At 45.8% G+C, this 27,948-nt stretch overlaps 2 protein-coding genes across 5 annotated transcripts; one reads left to right on the forward strand and one right to left on the reverse strand.

Moving 5' to 3' along the window:
• On the reverse strand, nt 1-17,670 carry LOC133664800 (E3 ubiquitin-protein ligase TRIM58-like). The gene is made up of 6 exons (XM_062069716.1): nt 17,581-17,670; nt 16,417-16,542; nt 12,980-13,292; nt 5,300-5,426; nt 4,953-5,225; nt 1-2,384 (listed from the first exon to the last, which is right to left on the reverse strand). Coding segments are annotated over exons 2-6 (831 nt in total). The 5' UTR covers nt 16,419-16,542; nt 17,581-17,670; the 3' UTR covers nt 1-2,268.
• Nucleotides 17,490-27,729, forward strand: LOC133664802 (E3 ubiquitin-protein ligase TRIM17-like). Of its 4 annotated transcripts, none has more exons than XM_062069720.1 (6): nt 17,490-17,758; nt 22,264-22,416; nt 22,551-22,857; nt 26,196-26,322; nt 26,402-26,674; nt 27,362-27,729. In XM_062069720.1, exons 3-6 carry the CDS (start codon nt 22,552-22,554, stop codon nt 27,385-27,387), a joined length of 732 nt encoding a protein of 243 aa, XP_061925704.1. In that variant the 5' UTR covers nt 17,490-17,758; nt 22,264-22,416; nt 22,551; the 3' UTR covers nt 27,388-27,729. The 4 variants fall into 4 exon arrangements, with proteins under 4 accessions (XP_061925704.1, XP_061925706.1, XP_061925703.1 ...); XM_062069721.1 differs by lacking the exon at nt 17,490-17,758 and adding an exon at nt 19,519-20,133; XM_062069722.1 differs by lacking the exon at nt 22,264-22,416.
• The last annotated feature ends 219 nt before the right edge of the window (nt 27,730-27,948 follow it).

The following is a 27,948-nucleotide window of genomic DNA, read 5'->3' on the forward strand; positions in this document are numbered from 1 at the left end:
TTGTTCAACTTTATTTCCATCAATGATATCAGTTTGACACCTGTAAAGTCCACTTTCTGAAGTAGCAGTATCACGGGAAAACAAGTCACCTAGTATCTGATTTATAACACAAAAAGTCTTACCAAGTAAACCGATATCATCAAAACGAGAACAATCTCACTGAGATTCCCGATGTCTAACGAGCCTGACCGGTGTGGAGAAAGCAGACATGTTTAAGACTTCTTTCTGTACTCATAGTCATGTTTGAAGCAGCTAGTGTTTTTCTATTTGTACTCTTTCTATTTCTCCATTTTATGCCCGCAAGTGAACTGTGTGTGTTACCTTGAAGACTTGGAATGTAGGAGTTGGAGTACTCCCTTACATCTTATCTGTAGTAGAACAATGAGCCTGTATTCCTTCCTGGAGAGGGTGGGGGCTGTTTGCTACTCAAGAAGTTTTCTCTTCCTGTTTGAATGTTAGAACAACTTAGGAAGCCGGTATGAATGTATTGGTCTAGGTCAGGTGTCACCAACGCGGTGCCCGCGGGCACCAGGTAGCCCGTAAGGACCAGATGAGTAGCCCGCTGGCCTGTTCTAAAAATAGTTCAAATAGCAGCCTCTATTTTTTAAATTTTATTTATTTACTAGCAAGCTGGTCTAGCTTTGCCCGACATTTTTAATTCTAAGAGAGACAAAACTCAAATTGAATTTGAAAATCCAAGAAAATATTTTAAAGACTTGGTCTTCACTTGTTTAAATAAATTCATTAATTTTTTTACTTTGCTTCTTATAACTTTCAGAAAGACAATTTTAGAGAAAAAATACACTTAAAAATGATTTTAGGATTTTTAAACACATATACCTTTTTACCTTTTAAATTCCTTCCTCTTCTTTCCTGACAATTTAAATCAATGTTCAAGTAATTTTAATTTTTTTTTATTGTAAAGAATAATAAATACATTTTAATTTAATTCTTCATTTTAGCTTCTGTTTTTTCGACGAAATAAATGATAAATGGGTTGTACTTGTATAGCGCTTTTCTACCTTCAAGGTACTCAAAGCGCTTTGACAGTATTTCCACATTTACCCATTCACACACACATTCACACACTGATGTGAAGAATATTTGTGAAATATTTCTTCAAACTTATTATGATTAAAATTTTAAAAAAATATTCTGGCAAATCTAGAAAATCTGTAGAATCAAATTTTAATCTTATTTCAAAGTCTATTGAATTTCTTTTAAAAAAATGTTTCTGGAAAATCTAGAAGAAATAATGATTTGTCTAGCTTGGTCCAATTTGTTATATATTCTAACAAAGTGTAGATTGGATTTTAACCTATTTAAAACATGTCATCAAAATTCTAAAATTAATCTTAATCAGGAAAAATTACTAATGATGTTCCATTAATTATTTTTTTATTTTTTTCAAAAAGATTCGAATTAGCTAGTTTTTCTCTTCTTTTTTTCGGTTGAATTTTGAATTTTAAAGAGTCGAAATTGAAGATAAACTATGTTTCAAAATTTAATTGTCATTTTTTTTCGTGTTTTCTCCTCTTTTAAACCGTTCAATTAAGTGTAAATATCATTAATTATGAATAATAACATAGAGTTAAAGGTAAATTGAGCAAATTGGCTATTTTTGGCAATTTATTTAAGTGTGTATCAAACTGGTAGCCCTTCGCATTAATCAGTACCCAAGAAGTAGCTCTTGGTTTCAAAAAGGTTGGTGACCCCTGGTCTAGGTGGTTCTCCTGAAAGTTTCAGTAAAACTTGATAATATTCCAATTCTGTCTTGATGGTCCTTCTTACTCTGCATATATGTCATCTGAAAGAACTTGGGATTGACCAGTAACTTTACTTCCCTGGGAGGGAAGTCTGGTCCGACGCAACACCGGTCACCTGGGAACCCTACTTCCTGTCACAATAACAAGCTTGACTACTTTAGGACATATCGTGATGCAGAACTGTATATTTGTGAGCTCAAACACAAGCAAGATAAAGTATTACCTGACTTAGTGATCGTTCAAACCAGTTTGATGATTCAAAGAAGGAACTCTGGCATAGTGTTGAATAGTTAACTCTGTAGAGTGTGGAACTGTATAAACCTTTAAAAAGGTGTCAGAATGAACTCTGCGGGAGTTGATTCGACACTACAGTTTTTTGCCGTGCAGGTCTAGGATCTAAAAAAATGGAAATTAGACGGTAGCAAATTTCAATGTGTACACTGAGAGAGAATAAATGAGCTTTGGGCCAGCGAGCGCAGACTGGAGAGATAAACCTACGACTTTATAAAGTGTCCTTAGTCTTCTTTGCTGGCACCGGCTCGGCATCGTCCTTCAGACCCTCGTCCCTCAGGGCCTCGCCCTCTCCAAGCTCGTAGGAACAGTGTGGCATGGAACTTCCTATTCATTACAAAAATACAAAGAGGAAGTCAAAGTGAAGAAATTGTCCTTTAAAGAGGAAAAGTTAGTTTTTTGGGATTTTTCCTCAGGGACCGTAGTCAGACCAATGTGGACTGTTGCCTATTCGGGTGTACAAAAACAACATGTAGGGACTCAAGTCCAGGATTGTAAAATATAACAAATGAAATAATAGTAATTTGGTCCAATAAAGTCCAAATAATTACTTAAGTTCCTTTCCATAGTTCAGTAAGAATAACAGACCAAATTCATGTTACACAGCCGTAACTTCCTGCCACTGAACCTGCAGGAAATACTTCTTCTCAGGTTTATCTCATTTGCACTATTTTATTACACTTTATAAGGCATTTCTTACATGTTCCTTATTGGTGTACCGTCATTTGAAGACTTTATTGTTCAACGGGATTTGACTATTTTGTGTAGAGGGTTTTCCATGCCTGTGTTGACAATTCCTTTCTGCCTTAATGATCAGAAGAAGTTAACATCCATCCATCCATCCATCTTCTACCGCTTATCTGAGGTGGGGGGTTGCGGGGGCAGCAGGGAAACCCAGACTTCCCTCTCCCCAGCCACTTGGTCCAGCTCTTCCCGGGGGATCCCGAGGCGTTCCCAGGCCAGCTGGGTCCTGGGTCTTCCCCGTGGCCTCCTACCGGTCGGACGTGCCCTAAACACCTCCCTAGGGAGGCGTTCGGGTGGGCATCCTGACCAGATGCCCGAACCACCTCATCTGGCTCCTCTCCATGTGGAGGAGCAGCGGCTTTACTTTGATCTCCCCCCCGGATGACAGAGCTTCTCACCCTATCTCTAAGGGAGAGACCCGCCACCCGGTGGAGGAAACTCATTTGGGCCGCTTGTACCCGTGATCTTGTCCTTTCGGTCATAACCCAAAGCTCATGAGCATAGGTGAGGATGGGAACGTAGATCGACCGGTAAATTGAGAGCTTTGCCTTCCGGCTCAGCTCCTTCTTCACCACAACGGATCGATACAGCGTCCGCATTACTGAAGATGCCGCACCGATCCGCCTGTCGATCTTACAATCCACTCTTCCCTCACTCGTGAACAAGACTCCGAGGTACTTGAACTCCTCCACTTGGGGCAGGGTCTCCTCCGCAACCCGGAGATGGCACTCCACCCTTTTTCCGGGCGAGAACCATGGACTCGGACTTGGAGGTGCTGATTCTCATCCCAGTCGCTTCACACTCGGCTGCGAACCGATCCAGTGAGAGCTGAAGATCCTGGCCAGATGAAGCCATCAGGACCACATCATCTGCAAAAAGCAGAGACCTAATCCTGCAGCCACCAAACCAGATCCCCTCAACGCCTTGACTGGGCCTAGAAATTCCGTCCATAAAAGTTCAGAACAGAATGGGTGACAAAGGTCAGCCTAGGCGGAGTCCAACCCTCACTGGAAACGTGTCCGACTTACTGCCGGCAATGCGGACCAAGCTCTGACACTGATCATACAGGGAGCGGACCGCCACAATCAGACAGTCCGATACCCCATACTCTCTGAGCACTCCCCACTGGACTTCCCGAGGGACACGGTCCAATGCCTTCTCCAAGTCCACAGAACACATGTAGACTGGTTGGGCAAGCTCCCATGCACCCTCAAGGACCCTGCCCAGAGTATAGAGCTGGTCCACTAAGCAAGGGCGTCCATGAAAAAGACGGCGCTTAGATGGCAGCATATGTTGTTCCAAAACCTGTATGTACCTTTCAGCATTAATGGTGCCTTCACGGATGGAAGCGGGGTTGGTATTTGGCCACCCATCCAAATGATGAGAATCAGGTGTCCTAATCACTTGGCCCGGTGTATCAAATCGAGCACAGGGAGACTGTTTCTACAAACATTTGTGCAAGAATGGGCCGCTCTCATAGGATGCCACCTGTGCAACAAGTCCAGTCGTGAAATATTCCAAAGTCAACTTTATTATAAGAAAAGTGAAGAGTTTGGGAACAACAGCAACCAAGTGGTAGGCCACGTATAGTGACAGAGAGGTCAGCATAGTGCAAAGACTTTCTGCACAGTCATTTGCTACAGAGCTCCAAACTTCATGTCACCTTCCAATTAGCCCACGTACAGCACACAGAGAGCTTCGTGGAATGGGTTTCCATGGCCGTGCAGCTGCATCCAAGCCATACATCACCAAGTCCAATGCAAAGCGTGGGATGCAGTGGTGTAAAGGACATCACCACTGGACTCTAGAGCAGTGGAGACGCCTTCTCTGGACTGATGAGTCACACTTTTCCATCTGATGGACCAGTCTGGGTTTGGAGGTTGCCGGCAGAACGCTACATTGTGCCGAGTGTGACATTTGGTGGAGGATGAATTATGGTGTGGGGTTGTTTTTCAGGATTTGGGCTTGGCCCCTTAGTTCCAGTGTAAGGAACTTTCAAAAAATATCGATAATCATCGATATCGACCGATGTAAAACACTGATATGGTGATCCAGTTTTCAGCCGTATCGCCCAGAACATGTACTTAGGGTACATACATGGATGCTGAGCTGAATGGTCAGAGATTGTGCAATAGACGGTGAGTCACTTACCAACCCACGCTCGGAGCACCTCAAGGCGTTCTTGCCTCAGCTCTTCATACTCCTGCTCGTTGTCCTTCAACTTCTTCACGATCTGGCCCAGTTTCTCCTGGGTGCTGTCCACTCTAGCCTGGCTGCTGTCGACCATCTCCTTCGCCTCCCTTTCTCGCGTCCTCAACTTCTCCTCGCACTCTTCCACATGGTCCCGTGTCTCCTTCTTGGTCTTGTCCAACTTGTTCAGGTCTCTCATCGTCTGTTTCTCCATCTGCGTCTTCTGCTCCTCCACTGGAAAGAGATTTCTCAAACATTTTCATTTTGGAAGTTTTGTTCATTTGTTGCCAGATGGTAGGAGGACTCACGTTGCTTCTTATCGAGCACCAGAAAAGCCATTCTGTACACCCTCATCTTTTTATCCTGGGAATCCAACTCATCCTGGACAAGTTTCTGCTCATCCGGGTTTAATTTATCCAACAGTTGTCGCATCACCTGTTCATAGAAAGTCAAATACACAACAAATAGACTCAGAGACTTAGACTACCTCAGTACTCCTGCTGGCCCCACTATGGACTGGACTCTCACTATTATGTTGGATCCACTATGGACTGGACTCTCACTATTATGTTAGATCCACTATGGACTGGACTCTCACTATTATGTTAGATCCACTATGGACTGGACTCTCACTATTATGTTAGATCCACTATGGACTGGACTCACACACTATTATGTTAGATCCACTATGGACTGGACTCTCACTATTATGTTAGATCCACTATGGACTGGACTCCCACACTATTATGTTAGCTCCACTATGGACTGGACCTTCACTATTATTTTAGATCCACTATGGACTGGACTCTCACACTATTATGTTAGATCCACTTTGGACTGGACTCTCACTATTATGTTAGATCCACTATGGACTGGACTCTCACACTATTATGTTAGATCCACTTTGGACTGGACTTTTACTATTATGTTAGATCCACTATGGACTGGACTCTCACACTATTATGTTAGATCCACTTTGGACTGGACTCTCACTATTATGTTAGATCCACTATGGACTGGACTCTCACACTATTATGTTAGATCCACTTTGGACTGGACTCTCACTATTATGTTAGATCCACTATGGACTGGACTCTCACACTATTATGTTAGATCCACTATGGACTGGACTCTCACTATTATGTTAGATCCACTATGGACTGGACTCTCACTATTATGTTAGATCCACTATGGACTGGACTCTCACTATTATGTTAGATCCACTATGGACTGGACTCTCACTATTATGTTAGATACACTATGGACTGGACTCTCACTATTATGTTAGATCCACTATGGACTGGACTCTCACTATTATGTTAGATCCACTATGGACTGGACTCTCACTATTATGTTAGATCCACTATGGACTGGACTCACACACTATTATGTTAGATCCACTATGGACTGGACCCTCACTATTATGTTAGATCCACTATGGACTGGACTCTCACACTATTATGTTAGATCCACTATGGACTGGACTCTCACTATTATGTTAGATCCACTATGGACTGGACTCTCACTATTATGTTAGATACACTATGGACTGGACTCTCACTATTATGTTAGATCCACTATGGACTGGACTCTCACTATTATGTTGGATCCACTATGGACTGGACTCTCACTATTATGTTAGATCCACTATGGACTGGACTCTCACTATTATGTTAGACACACTATGGACTGGACTCGCACTATTATGTTAGATCCACTATGGAGTGGACTCTCACACTATTATGTTAGATCCACTATGGACTGGACTCTCACTATTATGTTAGATCCACTATGGACTGGACTCTCACTATTATGTTAGATCCACTATGGACTGGACTCTCACTATTATGTTTGATCCACTATGGACTGGACTCTCACTATTATGTTAGATCCACTATGGACTGGACTCTCACTATTATGTTAGATACACTATGGACTGGACTCTCACTATTATGTTAGATCCACTATGGACTGGACTCTCACTATTATGTTAGATCCACTATGGACTGGACTCTCACTATTATGTTAGATCCACTATGGACTGGACTCTCACTATTATGTTAGACACACTATGGACTGGACTCGCACTATTATGTTAGATCCACTATGGACTGGACTCTCACACTATTATGTTAGATCCACTATGGACTGGACTCTCACTATTATGTTAGATCCACTATGGACTGGACTCTCACTATTATGTTAGATCCACTATGGACTGGACTCTCACACTATTATGTTAGATCCACTATGGACTGGACTCTCTCACTATTATGTTAGATCCACTATGGACTGGACTCTCACACTATTATGTTAGATCCACTATGGACTGGACTCTCACTATTATGTTAGATCCACTATGGACTGGACTCACACACTATTATGTTAGATCCACTATGGACTGGACTCCCACACTATTATGTTAGATCCACTATGGACTGGACTCCCACACTATTATGTTAGCTCCACTATGGACTGGACCCTCACTATTATGTTAGATCCACTATGGACTGGACTCTCACACTATTATGTTAGATCCACTATGGACTGGACTCTCACAATTATGTTAGATCCACTATGGACTGGACTCTCACTATTATGTTAGATCCACTATGGACTGGACTCTCACTATTATGTTAGATCCACTATGGACTGGACTCTCACTATTATGTTAGATCCACTATGGACTGGACTCTCACTATTATGTTAGATCCACTATGGACTGGACTCTCACACTATTATGTTAGCTCCACTTTGGACTGGACTCTCACTATTATGTTAGATCCACTATGGACTGGACTCTCACACTATTATGTTAGATCCACTATGGACTGGACTCTCACTATTATGTTAGATCCACTATGGACTGGACTCTCACACTATTATGTTAGATCTACTTTGGACTGGACTCTCACTATTATGTTAGATCCACTATGGACTGGACTCTCACACTATTATGTTAGATCCACTATGGACTGGACTCTCACTATTATGTTAGATCCACTATGGACTGGACTCTCACTATTATGTTAGATCCACTATGGACTGGACTCTCACTCTGTTGTGTTAGATCCACTATGGACTGGACTCTCACTGTTATGTTAGATCCACTAGAGACTGTACTTAGAGGGGGGGTTACCCACAGATGCGATCCTCCCCAAGGTTTCTCATAGTCATTCACATCGACGTCCCTTGTGTGGGCTCTGTGCCGAGGATGTCTTTGTGGCTTGTGCAGCCCTTTGAGACTTTTGTGATTTAGGGCTATATAAATAAACATTGATTGATTGATTGATTGAAACAAAAGAAATAAGCCTCTGACTGGAAGGATAGACAGCAGATCAACAATACTACCAAACTCTGGACCTGTAACCACACGGTTAATGCTGTCCCGCCTGGCGAAACCTAGCAATGCTGTTGCTAACGACGCCATCAAAGCTAACTTAGCTAACTTAGCTTAGATCCACTATGGACTGGACTCTCACACTATTATGTTAGATCCACTATGGACTGGACTCTCTCATTATTATGTTAGATCCACTATGGACTGGACTCTCACACTATTATGTTAGATCCACTATGGACTGGACTCTCACTATTATGTTAGATCCACTATGGACTGGACTCTCACTATTATGTTAGATCCACTATGGACTGGACTCACACACTATTATGTTAGATCCACTATGGACTGGACTCTCACTATTATGTTAGATCCACTATGGACTGGACTCCCACACTATTATGTTAGCTCCACTATGGACTGGACCCTCACTATTATGTTAGATCCACTATGGACTGGACTCTCACACTATTATGTTAGATCCACTATGGACTGGACTCTCACTATTATGTTAGATCCACTATGGACTGGACTCTCACTATTATGTTAGATCCACTATGGACTGGACTCTCACTATTATGTTAGATCCACTATGGACTGGACTCTCACACTATTATGTTAGATCCACTTTGGACTGGACTCTCACTATTATGTTAGATCCACTATGGACTGGACTCTCACACTATTATGTTAGATCCACTATGGACTGGACTCTCACTATTATGTTAGATCCACTATGGACTGGACTCTCACTATTATGTTAGATCCACTATGGACTGGACTCTCACTATTATGTTAGATCCACTATGGACTGGACTCTCACTATTATGTTAGATCCACTATGGACTGGACTCTCACACTATTATGTTAGATCCACTTTGGACTGGACTCTCACTATTATGTTAGATCCACTATGGACTGGACTCTCACACTATTATGTTTGATCCACTATGGACTGGACTCTCACTATTATGTTAGATCCACTATGGACTGGACTCTCACTATTATGTTAGATCCACTATGGACTGGACTCTCACTATTATGTTAGATCCACTATGGACTGGACTCTCACTATTATGTTAGATCCACTATGGACTGGACTCACACACTATTATGTTAGATCCACTATGGACTGGACCCTCACTATTATGTTAGATCCACTATGGACTGGACTCTCACACTATTATGTTAGATCCACTATGGACTGGACTCTCACTATTATGTTAGATCCACTATGGACTGGACTCTCACTATTATGTTAGATACACCATGGACTGGACTCTCACTATTATGTTAGATCCACTATGGACTGGACTCTCACTATTATGTTAGATCCACTATGGACTGGACTCTCACTATTATGTTAGATACACTATGGACTGGACTCTCACTATTATGTTAGATCCACTATGGACTGGACTCTCACTATTATGTTAGATCCACTATGGACTGGACTCTCACTATTATGTTAGATACACTATGGACTGGACTCTCACTATTATGTTAGATCCACTATGGACTGGACTCTCACACTATTATGTTAGATCCACTATGGACTGGACTCTCACTATTATGTTAGATCCACTATGGACTGGACTCTCACACTATTATGTTAGATCCACTTTGGACTGGACTCTCACTATTATGTTAGATCCACTATGGACTGGACTCCCACACTATTATGTTAGATCCACTATGGACTGGACTCTCACTATTATGTTAGATCCACTATGGACTGGACTCTCACTATTATGTTAGATCCACTATGGACTGGACTCTCACTATTATGTTAGATCCACTATGGACTGGACTCTCACTATTATGTTAGATCCACTATGGACTGGACTCTCACACTATTATGTTAGATCCACTTTGGACTGGACTCTCACTATTATGTTAGATCCACTATGGACTGGACTCTCACACTATTATGTTAGATCCACTATGGACTGGACTCTCACTATTATGTTAGATCCACTATGGACTGGACTCTCACACTATTATGTTAGATCCACTTTGGACTGGACTCTCACTATTATGTTAGATCCACTATGGACTGGACTCTCACACTATTATGTTAGATCCACTATGGACTGGACTCTCACTATTATGTTAGATCCACTATGGACTGGACTCTCACTCTGTTGTGTTAGATCCACTATGGACTGGACTCTCACTGTTATGTTAGATCCACTAGAGACTGTACTTAGAGGGGGGGTTACCCACAGATGCGATCCTCCCCAAGGTTTCTCATAGTCATTCACATCGACGTCCCTTGTGTGGGCTCTGTGCCGAGGATGTCTTTGTGGCTTGTGTAGCCCTTTGAGACTTTTGTGATTTAGGGCTATATAAATAAACATTGATTGATTGATTGATTGAAACAAAAGAAATAAGCCTCTGACTGGAAGGATAGACAGCAGATCAACAATACTACCAAACTCTGGACCTGTAACCACACGGTTAATGCTGTCCCGCCTGGCGAAACCTAGCAATGCTGTTGCTAACGACGCCATCGAAGCTAACTTAGCTAACTTAGCTTAGATCCACTATGGACTGGACTCTCACACTATTATGTTAGATCCACTATGGACTGGACTCTCTCACTATTATGTTAGATCCACTATGGACTGGACTCTCACACTATTATGTTAGATCCACTATGGACTGGACTCTCACTATTATGTTAGATCCACTATGGACTGGACTCACACACTATTATGTTAGATCCACTATGGACTGGACTCTCACTATTATGTTAGATCCACTATGGACTGGACTCCCACACTATTATGTTAGCTCCACTATGGACTGGACCCTCACTATTATGTTAGATCCACTATGGACTGGACTCTCACACTATTATGTTAGATCCACTATGGACTGGACTCTCACTATTATGTTAGATCCACTATGGACTGGACTCTCACTATTATGTTAGATCCACTATGGACTGGACTCTCACTATTATGTTAGATCCACTATGGACTGGACTCTCACTATTATGTTAGATCCACTATGGACTGGACTCTCACAATATTATGCTAGATCCACGTGACGTCCAATGTGCCGGTCACCCGGGGGGGTCCCTGGTTCCTGTTGGCTGTTGCCTGTTTCCTGGTTCCTGTTTTCCCTGCATGTGCACTTACCAGTTGCACTATTTGTTTTCCTGTGCTACACCTGCCGTCTCTGCATCTCGGGGTTCAAGACCGACAGCAGTCCCTGACAGAATCATCGAGCCAAATACGAACCCCGCGGAGATTTCAAGGGCAGAGAGGCTTGACAAGATTTTGACACTGATGGCCGAATGAAAGAAATGGTTTGCCTCGTTTCAAGCTCCCTCCCACCCATCCCTGTCGGGTGTTGGCCTCTTTGGGAACATCTGGGATCCGTCCCTTGAGGGGGGACAGGCTAAGGTCAGCTGTGCGACAGGGGAAGCACAGCTCTCAACTCTCCCAGTGAGGCCACCTCAGACGCCGACAGCCCAGGCCCCTGCTGCTCTGGCTCGGGACACCCCTCCAGACAAGCCGCCTGATTTTCTGGCTCCTCCCACGACAACATCGTCTTCAGCGGCTCCTCCCACGACGACGTCATCTTCAGCAGCTCCTCCCACGGCGTTGCCATCTTCTTCGTCTCAGGCGGGCCGTCACACGGCGTCGCCTTCTTCTTCGTCTCCGGCGGGCCATCACACGGCGTCGCCTTCTTCTTCGTCTCCGGCGGGCCATCACACGGCGTCGCCTTCTTCTTCGTCTCCGGCGGGCCATCACACGGCGTCGCCTTCTTCTTCGTCTCCGGCGGGCCATCACACGGCGTCGCCTTCTTCTTCGTCTCCGGCGGGCCGTCACACGGCGTCGCCTTCTTCTTCGTCTCCGGCGGGCCGTCACACGGCGTCGCCTTCTTCTTCGTCTCCGGCGGGCCGTCACACGGCGTCGCCTTCTTCTTCGTCTCCGGCGGGCCATCACACGGCGTCGCCTTCTTCTTCGTCTCAGGCGGGCCGTCACACGGCGTCGCCTTCTTCTTCGTCTCCGGCGGGCCTTCACACGGCGTCGCCTTCTTCTTCGTCTCCGGCGGGCCATCACACGGCGTCGCCTTCTTCTTCGTCTCAGGCGGGCCATCACACGGCGTCGCCTTTTTCTTCGTCTCCGGCGGGCCGTCACACGGCGTCGCCTTCTTCTTCGTCTCCGGCGGGCCGTCCCACGGTGTTGCCTTCTTCCTGTGCACTTTATGTGACTTTAAGGTATTACTACTTACGTATAAAATACTACACGGCCTAGCGCCATCCTATCTTGCTGATTGTATCGTACCATATGTCCCGGACAGAAATCTGTGTTCTAAGAACTCCGGCTTATTAGTGACTCCCAGAGCCCAAAAGAGCGTTTTCTATTAGGGCTCCAGTACTCTGGAATGTTCTAGCGGTAACAGTTAGAGATGCTACCTCAGTAGAAGCATTTAAGTCCCATCTTACAACTCATTTGTATACTCTGGACTTTAAATAGACCCCCTTTTAGACCAATTGATCTGCCGCTTCTCAATGTAAGAAGTGATCTTATTGAGTGTGCACACACTTTGTGAATCAAGTGAATCGATTCACTACAGGGAGTGACTCATGGGTACTGGAGTGAGTCAAAAGGTTATTAATATGTTAGCATACCTGACTGATCGCCCTGTCCTTCCTCTTCGCCAGACTTTGACCCGACAACGCCTTCAGGTGTCCACTTTGCTGGAATCTTTCCAACAAGTCAGCCAGTAAGGTGTTTCGGCAGAGCGCCGGCCTGCGGTTGAAAGTCCGCGGACATTGAGGGCACTTGAAGACCTCCGAGTGGTCATCTCCGTCCCAGTAGCTGCGGATGCAGTGGGAGCAGTAACTATGGCCGCATGGAATGGTCACCGGCTCCTTCAGGACATCCAGGCACACCGAGCAGTTGAACCGGTCTCTGTCCAGGACCACCCCGCCATGAGCCATCCTTCAAAAAGACGCAAGTAAAGATCTGTGTCAGGTTGGCCCCCGTTATGAAAACACTACGGATCGGTGCGGCGTCTTCAGTAATGCCGACGCTGTATCGATCCGTTGTGGTGAAGAAGGAGCTGAGCCGGAAGGCAAAGCTCTCAATTTACCGGTCGATCTGCGTTCCCATCCTCACCTATGGTCATGAGCTCTGGGTTATGACCGAAAGGACAAGATCATGGGTACAGGATCTACGTTCCCATCCTCACCTATGGTCATGAGCTTTGGGTTATGACCGAAAGGACAAGATCATGGGTACAGGATCTACGTTCCCATCCTCACCTATGGTCATGAGCTTTGGGTTATGACCGAAAGGACAAGATCATGGGTACAGGATCTACGTTCCCATCCTCACCTATGGTCATGAGCTTTGGGTTATGACCGAAAGGACAAGATCACGGGTACAAGCGGCCCAAATGAGTTTCCTCCGCCGGGTGGCGGGTCTCTCCCTTAGAGATAGGGTGAGAAGCTCTGCCATCCGGGAGGAACTCAAAGTAAAGCCGCTGCGCCTCCACATGGAGAGGAGCCAGATGAGGTGGTCCGGGCATCTGCTCAGGATGCCACCCGAACGCCTCCCTAGGGGGGTGTTTAGGGCACGTCCGACTGGTAGGAGGCCACGGGGAAGACCCAGGACACGTTGGGAAGACTATCTCTCTCGGCTGGCCTGGGAACGCCTCGGGATCCCCCGGGAGGAGCTGGACCAAGTGGCTTCTCTGCTTAGGCTGCTGCCCTCGCGACCTGACCTCGGATAAGCGGAAGAAAATGGATGGATGGATGGATGGATATTGGTTTGTGACGGTATGATTGTCAGGTTCAATATATTTTCTGACTAGTGACATCAGCCAGTGTCACACTCTGGTGACGGTCTTGGACTCATGTCGGCTCTTTACCGTTGTGTGGTATTTTAGGTGCTCTCCCGTGCCCTTCCTTGCACAGGCATCCACACCTGCTACCTGGTTGGCAACCGGGGCACGCCTCATTCATTCATTGTTGTTCTCTGTTGCCACAAGTCCTATGCTATGCTCTGTTGTTTCACTTTTATAAGCCCAATGTCAACAACAAAAAAGCCCCAGGTCTTGTGCCCTCTGTACAAACTCCAAAAGCAGTGAAGTTGCCACGTTGTGTAGATGGTAAATAAAAACATCCCTTTCAATTGAATAGACAGCAAAGACAAGATAATTAACGTTCAAACTGGTAAACTTTGTTGTTTTTTGCAAATATTAGCTCATTTGGAATTTGATGCCTGCAACATGTTCCAAAAAAGCTGGCACAAGTGGCAAAAAAGAGTGAGAAAGTTGAGGAATGCTCATCAAAGACTTATTTGGAACATCCCACAGGTGAACAGGCTAATTGGGAACAGGTGGGTGCCATGATTGGCTATAAAAGCAGCTTCCATGAAATGCTCAGTCATTCACAAACAAGGACGGGGCGAGGGTCACCACTTTGTCAACAAATGCCTGAGCAAATTGTTTAAGAACAACATTTCTCAAGCAGCTATTGCAAGGAATTTAGGGAAAAGTTAGAAAAAAATTGGCTTACTTCCAAGATGGCGCCAAGTATCAAAATTGTTGATATTTAGGGTTAAACATAGAGAATTAGCTAAAGAGTTAGCATAAAAAAATAATATGTTAACGTTAGCATGCTAATGTAGAAAAAGGTAGCATACTTCCAAGATGCAGCCAAGTATCAAAATCCCTGTTTTTTTGGTTTAAACATAGAGAATTAGCGAAAGAGTTAGCGTAAAAAAATGAACATGCTAACATTAGCATGCTAATATAGAAAAAGTTAGCATACTTCCAAGATGCAGCCAAGTATCAAAATCCCTGTTTTTTTGGTTTAAACATAGAGAATTAGCGAAAGAGTTAGCGTAAAAAAATGAACATGCTAACATTAGCATGCTAATATAGAAAAAGTTAGCATACTTCCAAGATGCAGCCAAGTATCAAAATCCCTGATTTTTAGGTTTAAACATATATCATTAGCTAAAAAGCTAGCATAAAACACTAGCATGTTAACATTAACATGCTAACATAGAAAACGTTGGCTTACTTCCAAGATGGCGCCAAGTATCAAAATCGTGGATATTTAGGGTTAAACATAGAGAATTAGCTAAAGAGCTAGCGTAAAAAATTTGCATGCTAATACAGAAAAAGTTAGCATACTTCCAAGATAGAGCCAAGTATCAAAATCCCTGATTTGTAGGTTTAAACATACATAATTAGCTAAAAAGCTAGCATAAAGCACTAGCATGTTAACGTTAACATGCTAACGTAGAAAAAGTTGGCTTACTTCCAAGATGGCGCCAAGTATCAAAATCGTGGATATTTAGGGTTAAACATAGAGAATTAGCTAAAGAGCTTGCGTAAAAAATTAGCATGCTAATATAGAAAAAGTTAGCATACTTCCAAGATAGAGCCAAGTTGTCATGTCTGTGTTAATCATGTTTTTGTTTGGCCATGTTTTGCTTGGTTTTTGGACTCTTTTTTTAGTTCCTGGTTTCACTTCCTTGTTTTGTTTGGTTTCCATGGTCACCCATTAGTTCTCACCTGCCATGTCACGCACCTGTTTCACGTTTAGACTCACACACACCTGTCACCAATCATGTCACTGTTATATAAGCCCACCTTTGTTCATCACTCGTTGTGCCTGCATTGTCTTTATGTCACTCCGGTCGGTTCATGTCTCTGTCTGACCAAGTAAGTTTCATAGTCCACGTCCTAGCTTCTGCTAACCAGCAGCTTCATTTGTGTTTTAGGCACGCTTGCCTTTTTTGTTGTATTTATGGTAGTGAGTTATTTATGTTAAATAAATCCAAGCCTACCTTCACGCTGTCGTCCGGAGCCGTTTTTGCGTTGGAAGAACAACCCCGCAGCAAGCTGCGACCCCCCCCCCCCCCCCCCCCCCCGACACAAGTATCAAAATCCCTGTTTTTTAGGTCTAAGCATACATAATTAGCTAAAAAGCTAGCATTACTAGGCTAGGGTTAGCAGCCTGAAGATATGTCAATATTGATAAATAAACACATAGTATATCTTATTGGTTTAAGGCAAGAGAAAGGGAATAAATGAAAGCAAGAAACGTACATGGGTTCCTACAGGAGGTAGACCGAGGTGAGGGTGGTTCCAGGTTGCACATCCAACCCTGGACTGAGGTGAAGGTAGCTTCCAGTGACTCCCACACGTAGTTCTGCACTAGGATGCCAGAAAGAACTGCACAGCAAAGAACTATAGGCTCTTAGTCCTCAAACGGACGTTCAAGTCAGACCTGTTAGTCCATTTCTCAGCTGGGACTCAAAACAAACATTTCTCTTTCGTTTTCATGCCTCGCCGACTGAGGCGCACGATGGTGCTTGTCTCTCACAACAGGAAGGTCCTGGGTTCGATTCCCGGGCGTGTTTCTTTGTGGAGTTTGCATGTTCTCCCCCGTGACTGCTTAAGTTCCCTTCAGGTACCCCGACTTCCTGCCCCCTCCAAAGACATGCACCTGGGGATAGGCCCCTCCCACCTCCAAAGACATGCACCTGGGGATAGGCCCCTCCCACCTCCAAAGACATGCACCTGGGGATAGGCCCCTCCCACCTCCAAAGAAAAGGAACCTGGCGATAGGCCCCTCCCACCTCCAAAAACATGCACCCGGGGCCAGGCCCCTCCCACCTCCAAAGGCATGCACCCGGGGCCAGGCCCCTCCCACCTGCAAAAACATGCACCCGGGGCCAGGCCCCTACCACCTCCAAAGGCATGCACCCGGGGCCAGGCCCCTCCCACCTCCAAAAAAAAGGAACCTGGGGACAGGCCCCTCTCACCTTAAAAAAAAGGAACCTGGGGACAGGCCCCCTCCCACCTCCAAAAAAAAGGAACCTGGGGACAGGCCCCTCTCACCTTAAAAAAAAGGAACCTGGGGACAGGCCCCCTCCCACCTCCAAAAACATGCACCCGGGGATAGGCCCCTTCCACCTCCAAAGGCATGCACATGGCAATAGGCCCCTCCCACCTACAAAAAAAAAAGGAACCTGGGAATAGGCTCCTCCCACCTTCAAAAAAAAGGAACCTGGGGATAGGCCCCTCCCACCTTAAAAAAAAAGGAACCTGGGGATAGGCCCCTCCCACCTCCAAAAAAAAGGAACCTGGGGATAGGTCTGGCCGGGAGTCTATCTTGATGTCGCACTATGTTGACACATTGGATTTGTCTGGCCGCCATGAAAACAAAACAGAAATAGTACGCTGAAGGGTTTGACAAACAGGTCTGACCTGAATGTTGCTGTGGGACTGGAGGGAGTGAATATCCATCTGTGTGCAGCTACTTTGAAGCTTCTGATCCCGGGCACGGTTCACCAAATAGTCTTATGGTTGGAGTCAGAACACCTGTTGAATATCCAACTTGGAACCATCCTTCACCTTGGTCCACTTCCTGTACAAAAAACTAAACGTAAGTTATTGCTTTTATTTCTTCCATTTCTATTGCCTTGGATCTATATTATATATTATGTATTCATCAATATCTGGATATCAAATCTGAAATCTAAAAAAAAAACCTATTTCCTGCCACCAGTTGGCCCCCGCTTCAGGTTACTTCCTGTAATTTACAAAGTGCTGGGTAATAAACTTGTCTTGTGCGTTATACAAACTTGGATAAGAAACATAAAGTAGCACAACGGCAGAAACTATGAACATGAAACAAAACTCGCTAACTGTGGCATGAAAAAACACAACTTACATGGCATGGCATGAAGCATAAACTATGACAGGCATGAGTATCAGAAGTAGTCGTGACATGATGAACAGCAGGTGCGTGAGTCCGAACGTGGAACAGGTGACACTAATGGTCGTCATGGTGACAAAGCAAGGGAGTGAAAACAAGAACTAAAAAGAGTCCAAAAACCAAACAGAACAAAGCCAACCAAAACATGAACAAAAGACATGACAGAGCCCCCCCTTAAGGACAGATCCCAGATGTACAAACAAAACAACGATCAAGAGTCATGGGCGGGGGACTTGGCGGTGGGTCGCCAGACCAAGTGGCCCCGAATCCACCGGGGCAGAGTTAGGTGGCGGCGACGCGTAGAACGCCGCTGCACCTGACAAGGTGGACGACCCGGGAACGGCCACATCCGTGGCCGACGAGGAGGTGGGCACACTTGGGAATGGCCACATTCGTGGCCGACGAGGAGGTCGGCGTACTTGGCGTGGCAGACGACCCGGGAATGGCCACATACGTGACCGACGAGGAGGCGGGCGCGTCGTCGTGGCAGGCGTGGAAGTTGCGCGTGTCCTCGTCGTGGCAGGCGTGGAAGCAGACGACGAGTCTGGCGTGGAATCTTGGCGTGACTTTTGACCCTGCTTGGTTTTTGTCTTTTTTTGCGGACATCTGGAATCTGTCCTTAAGGGGGGAATCTGTCATGATCTGTGGTCTAGATCATGTTTTGTTTAGTTATGTTCTGTTAGTTTTGGACTCCTTTTAGTTACTGTTTGTGCACCTCCCTGAGTTTGTTTTGGTTGCCATGGTTGCTAATTATGTTCACCTGTCTCTGATTAGTGTTCGGCCGCTCACCTGCTACCCGAGCACTAATCAGAGGCATTATTTAAGCCTGCCTTTGCCAGTCAGTCGGCCTGGCGTCATTGGTTGCTTCATGCTCTCGTCACGTAAGTTTTGCTAGTTTCATGCCACAGTTCCCTGATTATTCCTGTCTATAGTCTATGCTAAGTGTTAGCCCTAGCATCCAGTGCGATCGGCACTTTTTCCTCCGTCTTGTTTTTTCTGTTTTTGGTGCTTCTTTGATTTTCAAGGAATAAATCATGTTTTTACCTGCACGCCTTGTCCGGAATAGTCCGTCTGCCTTACTGGGAGAACGACCCCGCATAAAGATGCGACCCCGCCGTGACACCCCCAGCTGTTTAATCCAATCACCTGCCAGCTGTGCTTCGAGGCCGGCCCTTCCACACCCTGCTCCACATAGTGCAATAAAGACAATGACATTTTTTGAGGTCCTCTTTATTTAGAAAAGTATATTGTGGTACCGGTACCAAAATATTGGTATGGGGACAACGCTACGTGCCCATGTAGACATGATCGACTGATCAGCTGCTTCCTTGCTTGTCAAACTTTATTGTAGGTCATAAATCATGAGTCTTACCTGGATAGTAGAAGGATGAGGACGTATACTGACGGATGCATATATCCACATTTATCCATAATTAAGAGTTACTTCTTTCTATATTTCTATAGTCATATTTTAAATAGCTAATGTTCCATCTTGTACTCTTTTCATTGTTTTGATCGTCTCATGACAAAGTGCTTGCACTGTGGACGGCCTTGAAGTAGGAGGCAGAGAAGAGGAGTCCTCCCTGCTTCCCTTCTCGGGCCGACTTGAGATAACGGACACAATGGGCATCTGTGCGGCCGTGAGGGCGGGGGGAGAGATTGAAGAACAGAATGTTTTCGTGATGTGTGGCAGACCGATCTGGACCGGGCTGGGGAACGCTTGTGTACTGGGTTGGTCTCAGGTTTGTCTTCTAAGCTTGGAGAATAAACCACAAAATACCAAATACTGCCTGTTGATTGAATATAAACATCAGCTTATTGCCATAAAAAGAATCTGGGAGAGACTAGCAATTTGAATTCCCCATTGGAGGAATGCTGGTCGACGCAACAATACCGACAAGTTGGTACACTTTGACAGCCAATTTAGACCCAAGAAAGATGCTTGGTTCCTCCTCCCATTTCTTGGCGAGGATTATATCATCTAAATTGGAATAAGTGGATATCCGAACCGTCTGCAATCTAATGGCCGCAGACCTTGTAGAGTAAGTGATGTTATCATGTTTAAGTTCTCTCATGAAGTCTGCAGTGAGTAATAATCAGCGGTCGTGATGGATTTTTTTAAATTAACACGCCGCGTATGCTTAAAATGGGCAAAATACGTAAATATCAAATGTTTTCAGAAACGTTCCTGTCGCATTTATTTCCTATTTAGAAGGCAATTAAAAATAAAGAGGTCCGTGTTAGAATAATTATGTGTAAGTTATCACGCAACTCTTATGCTTTAAGGCCGTTGCTATAGTTATTATCAATTGTGCTGAAGTTGTAGTTTTCTATCTGTGCAAAGGGACATGGTCTCGTATCAGTGTTTGTGTCCAGAACATTGAGTGCCGTGACGCAGACAAAGCAGAGACAGTGTCAGCACATTTGCATTTCTGAATTACCATATATTGTGTCTAACTGGGGCTGCTGAGATGACCCCCCTTCCTTCAGATGCAGCCTCAGTGATGTAACCAGGGACCTCCCAAATAAATAGAGGAGCACGTGGGCAGGACTTTAGAGCGTAGGTTGTTTCTGTAACTAGAGTACAGCCCAAACGTCTCTCCTCATTGAGCCAAATTGAACTCTGTCTCTGCATGATTCCTTGCTTCTTGTCAAATCAAATCCCACCTTCTCCACAATAACCTATACGAAACGTTCCAATCCGGCTTCCGCTCACTCCACAGCACAGAAACTGCCCTCCTCAAGGTCACCAACGACATCCTCCTCTCCGCCGACTCTGGTTCCCTCTCCATCCTCATTCTCCTCGACCTCAGTGCTGCCTTCGACACCATCAACCACTCCATCCTCCTATCACGCCTCCACTCCTCCCTTGGTTTATCCGGCACTGCCCTCTCCTGGATGAAATCCTACCTCTCTGACCGTCAGCAATTCATCTCAATCAACAACTGCACCTCCTCCACTGCCCAGTCACCCACGGCGTCCCCCAAGGCTCAGTACTTGGCCCCCTACTCTTCACCATCTACCTCCTGCCCCTCGGTCAGATCCTCCGCCACCACGGCCTTCAATTTCACTGCTATGCCGACGACACACAACTATACCTTTCCACCACGACCATCACCCCAGCCACCCAATCCACCCTTACCACCTGCCTCACAGACATAAAAACCTGGATGCAAAAAAACTTTCTAAAACTCAACTGCAACAAATCTGAAATAATTATAATTGGCCCCGACTCCCTCACTCGCTCCACTCAGGACTTTTCATTAAACATCGACGGCTCCCTTGTCACTACCTCCACCCACATCCGCAATCTAGGTGTAATCTTCGACCCTACCCTCTCATTCCTCCCCCATGTAAACCACATCACCAAAACTGCATTCTTCCACCTCAGAAACATTGCCCGTCTCCGGCCCTCCCTCACACCCTCTGCTGCCGAAACCCTCATCCACGCCTTCATCTCATCCCGGCTAGACTATTGCAACAGCATCCTCTATGGCATCACTTCCCAAAACCCTCAATAAACTGCAATATGTCCAGAACTCCGCTGCCCGCCTGCTCACCGGAACCCGCTCCAGAGAGCACATCACACCTGTCCTTCATGACCTCCACTGGCTGCCTGTCAATACAGAATCCCCTTTAAAATACTCCTCACCACCTACAAGGCACTCCATAACCTGGCTCCACCCTACCTCTCTGACCTCCTCCAGCCACACGTTCCGTCCCGTTCCCTCAGGTCTAGTGATGCTGGCCTCCTGGAGGTCCCCAAGACCAGGCGCCGAACCTGAGGCGACAGGGCCTTCTCCGTGGCTGCCCCCTCTCTCTGGAACGCTCTCCCCAGGCACATCAGAGAAGCCCCTCCCTCCCTACCTTCAAAACCACCCTAAAAACTCACCTCTTCACATTAGCCTTTCCAAACTGACCCTGCCCTTGGTGTTTCTTTATTATTATTTTTTTCTTTTTTCTTTTCTTAGTTTCTTTTCCTAATAAAGTTGTTTTAATCCCCCCCCCCCCCCCCCCCCCCCCCACACGTGTAAAGCGACTTTGGGTATTTAGAAAAGCGCTATATAAATCCCAGGTATTATTATTGTCTGTTTAATTGATGTCATCAGTGTTTGAACCTGACAGTCCGTGGTCACGTCTTAATAAGAGTGCCGTTCCCCTTTAACAAACAGAAACAGGTGCGTGAGCTCAGGCATTCAGAGCAACAAGAAGGTAAATAAAGGAGGACGAGGAGTGCTGGCGACTTGAATATCCACCACACTAAGAAGAAGAAGAACAAAACCAACACAGGACGTTCGGAACACGTTTGGGAGGATTTTGACAAGGTGGGGGAGCTGGATGACGTCACGAGTCAGAACATGTCTTTTAAAACCAGAACAACACAAACCAATGGCGGTAATATTTTCATATTTGCGGCGATAACAATTTCACACATCTCATTTCTTGTGTCTTTTTGAAGGATGGCTCATGGCGGGGTGGTCCTGGACAGAGACCAGTTCAACTGCTCAGTGTGCCTGGATGTCCTGAAGGAGCCAGTGACCATTCCATGCGGCCATAGTTACTGCTCCGACTGCATCCGCCTCTGCTGGGACCAACAAAGCAACTCGGGGGTCTTCAAGTGCCCTCAATGTCGACAGGCTTTCAACCCCAGGCCGGAGCTCTGCCGAAACACCTTACTGGCTGACTTGTTGGAAGGACTTATGCAAAGTGGACCACAGAAGGCAGGTCAAAGTCCGGCAAAGAGGGAGTACAAGGTGGTCAGTCAGGTATGCTAACATATTAATAAGGGGCGGCATGGCGTAGTGGGTAGAGCAACCGTGCCAGAAACCTGAGGGTTGCATGTTCGCTCCCCGTCTCTTACCATCCAATAATCGCTGTCGTTGTGTCCTTGGGCAGGACACCTCACCCTTGCCCCCGGTGCCACTCTCACCGGTGAATGAATGATGAATGATGGGTGGTGGTCGGAGGGGCCGTAGGCGCAAATTGCAGCCACGCTTCCGTCAGTCTACACCAGGTCAGCTGTGGCTATGATAGTAGCTTACCACCACCAGGTGTGAATGAATGATGGGTTCTACATGTAAAGCGACTTTGGGTACTTAGAAAAGCGCTATATAAATCCCAGGTATTATTATTATTATTATTATTATTAATAACCTGCAGTAGTGACGGTAAACTTGATTCTTTTTACTCCCTCCAGTGCCTATGAGTCACTCCCTGATTCACTTGGTTCACTCGCACAAAACGCGTGCACAGAACCTGGCAACATGACTATTGCACGTCTGGTGCAGATGTGTAAGTTGCCCATGCCTTGGGCACTAATACACCCCCATACCATCACAGATGCTGCCATTTACACCTTGCACCTAGAACCGTCCGGATGGTTCTTTTCCTCTTTGGTCCGGAGGACACGACGTCCACAGTTTCCAAAAGCAATTTGAAATGTGGACTCATCAGACCACAGAACACTTTTCCACTTTGCATCAGTCCATCTTAGATGAGCTCAGGCCCAGCGAAGTGTTTCTGGGTGTTGTTGATAAATGGCTATGGCTTTACATAGTAGAGTTTTAACTTGCACTTACAGATGTAGCAACCAACTGTAGTTACTCACAGTGGTTTTCTGAAGTGTTCCTGAGCCTATGTGGTGATATCCTTTACACACTGATGTGGTTTTTTGATGCAGTACCACCTGAGGGATCCAAGGTGTGTAATATCATGGCTTACGTGCAGTGATTTCTCCACATTCTCTGAACCTTTTGATGATATTACGGAGCGTAGATGGTGAAATCCCTATATTCCTTGCAATAGCTGCTTGAGAAATGTTGTTCTTAAACAATTTGCTCAGGCATTTGTTGACAAAGTGGTGACCCTCGCCCCGTCCTTGTTTGTGAATGACTGAGCATTTCATGGAAGCTACTTTTATACCCAATCATGGCACCCACCTGTTCCCAATTAGCCTGTTCACCTGTGGGATTGTTCTGTACGGAGACGACACAGCAACAGGGGTAAAGCTCAACAGATATATTGTGAGCTAGATGATGCGGTGGAGTGTGTATGCTACTGTGTATGTTGCGGGACTATGTGAAGCGTTACAATGAATATTACCAGGGGTTGTTGTAAGTGTGTGTTGAGTGAAAAGTCAACAAGTCCAGTAGGGCGAGGCTTGTAGGTGGATCCGTGATACAAGCGGGAGGTCCGTGAGGCTGAGAGAGGCGTCAAGAGGTTCGTGTCCAAAGTGGGGGTCGGGGATCGAGGGAGGCAGTCAGAACCCAGAGGGGGTCCAGGGAAGTGAGGCGCACAGCTCACTTCCAAGGCGATGGAGGGAATTCTGAGGTAACAAGGGAAACGACAAGGACAAATGAGCACCAGGGCGGAAGGACACTGAGAGCGAGCATACAAGGTGAGGAGCCAGAGACGTGAAGCTTACTGCAAGCAGAGACTACGTTCCAGCGCAGGATCTCGGGACACGCTGGCTTTTATCAGCAGCAGGTGTGTTGATTGATTAACTTTTGGTGCCAAAAGGTCTCAGGTTTCACTGTTGCCAATGTGAGTTTAATTTACCCAGCAGAACAAGGGAATTATCTCCAGTACTCACTTAAGTGAGTATAAAAAGGGCGGGTACGCTGAACCACTGTTTAGTGCGTAAGTGCAAACATCAGATAGGACCCAGCCCCCCTTCCGGAAGTGAAAGGAAGCTACCCTCTCGTTTACTGGGTTGAACTCAAATGTACAGGCTCTTATTGTCACCTTCACCCGTCGCCTGTCACTGCTTGCAACGCCAGAGTGGAAGAGTGTCCAGCCCCTCTACAGAAGACTGGTTCCAGAGCCCTTGCTCTGCATTAAAGTGAGTCCGGCTCCAGCGTGGTGACGGTCCACGTCTCAAAAGCTAGTATATGTAGCCAGGGATCCGACGGTCAAGGATCCTGCATTCGACTACCACCTAGGTCACATTGCACCTCTATACCCACTCCTATGGGTGGTGAGCCTAGTGAAGGGGGGACCCACCTTGCCTCTTTGGGCTTCATGGGGGCCAGACGTTGCTGTGGCTGACGAGGCGGACGAATGGCCATATCTATGGCAGAAGAGGAGGCAGACGTAAGCGAAAACGAAACATCAGCAGCTGCTGAATTCTACACCTAAGTTCTGGGTGTCGCCGCTGACGGCGTGGAAGGCGCCCATGAAAAAGCCGCCCCCGCGGCCGACGAGAAGGGCGATTAGTTTGGCGCTCCATCGGCTGTTGTTCAGGTCGAACGCGGAGCGGGAGCTTTGTTGGCCTTTGTGGAGGTTGTGGCCCCGCTAGAGGTGACGGTGTCGCTAGAAGCGAACCCTCTTGAGATGACATCCGGAGCAGAGCCACGGAAGGCGATGTCGTCCGTGACGGGTACATCGGCGATGAGCAGAGCTGTGCGTCTTCCACTGCACAGCTGCTAGTATGGACAGCGAGGTGGGCTCCAAAGGAGCTGTAACCCGACCAGCATGAAGTGGAGTTTTGAGCTGACGAGTCACTAGCACAGGAACAGGCTGTACTCTGAAAAGTCTTGGAAATCACAGGGCACAGGCAAAGCTAAGGCTTTGGGAAGCCTCGGGGTAGGAGAAGGCGGGCCTCGGTGTTTGGGAAACTAAGAAGCAGAAAGCTTGGGAGCTGGTATTGGCCGAGCTTAAGGGTGAAGGAACGAGCTTGCCGTGGGTTGCACAAATCTGGCCTTCATGTCCTCCAGGAAATGTGCAGTCCAAAAGGTTGACTCCCTGTCGCCGACTGCCTACCATGAGAGGTCACTTTCTGCCTCAAGGATTCTGTCACGAACTTTCACGCCTGCAGTGGTTGTGAACCCAAGCTGCAGGGGACAAGTGGACGAGGTGCAGGTAAGATACATGTTTTTTAAACACAGGAAGCAAACAGCAACACATGTCATGAAGGTGACACGAAACAATCCTCGAGCCCTGACTGGAGGGCGAGGCTGGCATATAGAACACCCTGATTGGCAACTATAACCAGATGTGCCAGACTCGTGACATCACACGCCACATTCTTCAGGTCATGTATTGATGCTGGCTTTTTGATACGTACTAATACCGTCTCTCGTGTATTGTTTGTTTCTATCTATAGGCCATGCGACAAGTATTGAACAAATTAGAGCCGGATGACCAGAAATGTATTCAGGATGAGTTGGATTCCAAGGATGAAAAGACAAGGGTCTACAGAATGGCTTTTCTCAGAATGGAGAAGAAGCAACGTAAGTGATCCTACCATCGGAGACAAACATAACAAAACGTAACTTCAAAAATGAAAACGTTTGAGATATCCCTTTTCAGTTGAGGAGCAGAAGAAGCAGATAGAGAAGACGCTGGTTGAGGACCAGAACATGTTGGAACAGACCAAGGAGGAGGCAAGGCAGATGGTGGAACTGTCGAGGGAAGTGGTGAATAGCAGCAAGAGTAGGGAGAAGGTTTGGATTAATTGGAGCCAGGCTGTAGTGGACAAAGACCTGAAGGAGCTTGACAAGATCAGGGAGAAAATGAAGGACAACGACCAGGAGCATGAAGAGCTGATGCAAGACCACCTTGAGGATCTCCGTGCATGGGTTGGTGAGTAGCTCACCATCTCTTTATTACATTTATTTGTGTCTTATCTGGACTCAAAGGGAATAATCTTGTTATGACCAAATAATCGTAGTTTTTATTCAAGGGGACCTATTATGCAAAAGCAACCTATTGGTAGCGGGGTTTTTTTTGTATTTGGGATCTGCATGAGTCCTACATGTGAACTAGAAGCAAGGAGGCATGCTGGAGATGTTTATAAAACAATCTTGCCTTCCTTCATACTTCCTCCAAACCAGCCGTTTGGAATTTAACACAATTTGTGACGTTTGACCCAAAGTACAACGTTGTAGTCAATAAGTTCCTTCTTTTTCTCTACCCTCTTGTTGAGGGGTAGACTGGCTCGTACGTGCGCATTGGTCCCTTTGAAAAAAAAATCCAAAACGTGCCATCCTGTTCAGGTGACTTTTCTTCTTGGATCCACAATGACCAGAGAGCGAGTGCCTTTATTCATGCAAACAACCCTGCTTCTATACTTACGCTTTCTTCCTACCAAGAAGAAAGAAATATTCAACGCATTTTGCGTACGATTACGTGTCTATCGCAACATGTATCGATATCGTTTTATCTCCCAGACCGACTGCAGAGTCAGCCCTCATTTGGGGCTGCTGAATGACGGCACTGACTTGATTGACAGTCCATTTGACTTCCTCTTTGTATTTTTGTAATTAATAGGGAATGTTGCTACAAGTTGTTTCTAGCAGTCTGGCGAGGGACCAGTCTCCGAGGGACCAGGATGAGCCGGTCCCAGAAAAGAAGACTAAGGACACTTTATAAAGTCGTAGGTTTAGCAGACATCTCTCCAGTCTGTGCTCGCTGTCACAAAGATCATTTATTCTTTCTCAGTCTACACATTAGAATTTGCTACCGTCTCCTATTTAGATCCTAGACCTACACGGCAAAAACTGTAGTGTTCAATCAACTCCCACAGAGTTCATTCTGACACCTTTTAAGGGTGTATATAGTTTCACACTCTACAGAGTTAAAATAACATTTAGAGTTTCTTCTTTAATCCTAAATGTTGTACATTTAGCAAAATGTTACATTCCAATAAATGATAAAGGAATAAAAACAATGCATTGTCAACTTATTTTTGTTTTGTTCCATGCAGTCTGTTTGAATAAACAAAAATGAGGGTATGATATTGTAACTTGTCACGCTCGGGTGTAAATCAGTCAAGAATACAAGAAATAAACAGAAAAGCGTGCCACGAGCATTGGAAGTTATGGGCAAGTTTAGCACAGGAAGAAGACTCAAGAGTG

Source organism: Entelurus aequoreus, linkage group LG14 (genome assembly GCF_033978785.1).
Source record: "Entelurus aequoreus isolate RoL-2023_Sb linkage group LG14, RoL_Eaeq_v1.1, whole genome shotgun sequence".
NCBI classification, from domain to species: Eukaryota; Metazoa; Chordata; class Actinopteri; order Syngnathiformes; family Syngnathidae; genus Entelurus; species Entelurus aequoreus.

Coding starts and splice junctions, on each gene's coding strand:
- LOC133664800 (XM_062069716.1), bottom strand. Junction 5,427..12,979: donor AGGACAGGGCGATCAGTCAG/GTATGCTAACAT, acceptor TTCTATGAACAG/GTGATGCGACAACTGTTGGA. Junction 2,385..4,952: donor GGTGCTCCGAGCGTGGGTTG/GTAAGTGACTCA, acceptor TGTAATGAATAG/GAAGTTCCATGCCACACTGT.
- LOC133664802 (XM_062069719.1), top strand. CDS start 20,114: ATGGCCGCAGACCTTGTAGA. Junction 20,134..22,550: donor ATGGCCGCAGACCTTGTAGA/GTAAGTGATGTT, acceptor GTCTTTTTGAAG/GATGGCTCATGGCGGGGTGG. Junction 22,858..26,195: donor AGTACAAGGTGGTCAGTCAG/GTATGCTAACAT, acceptor TTCTATCTATAG/GCCATGCGACAAGTATTGAA.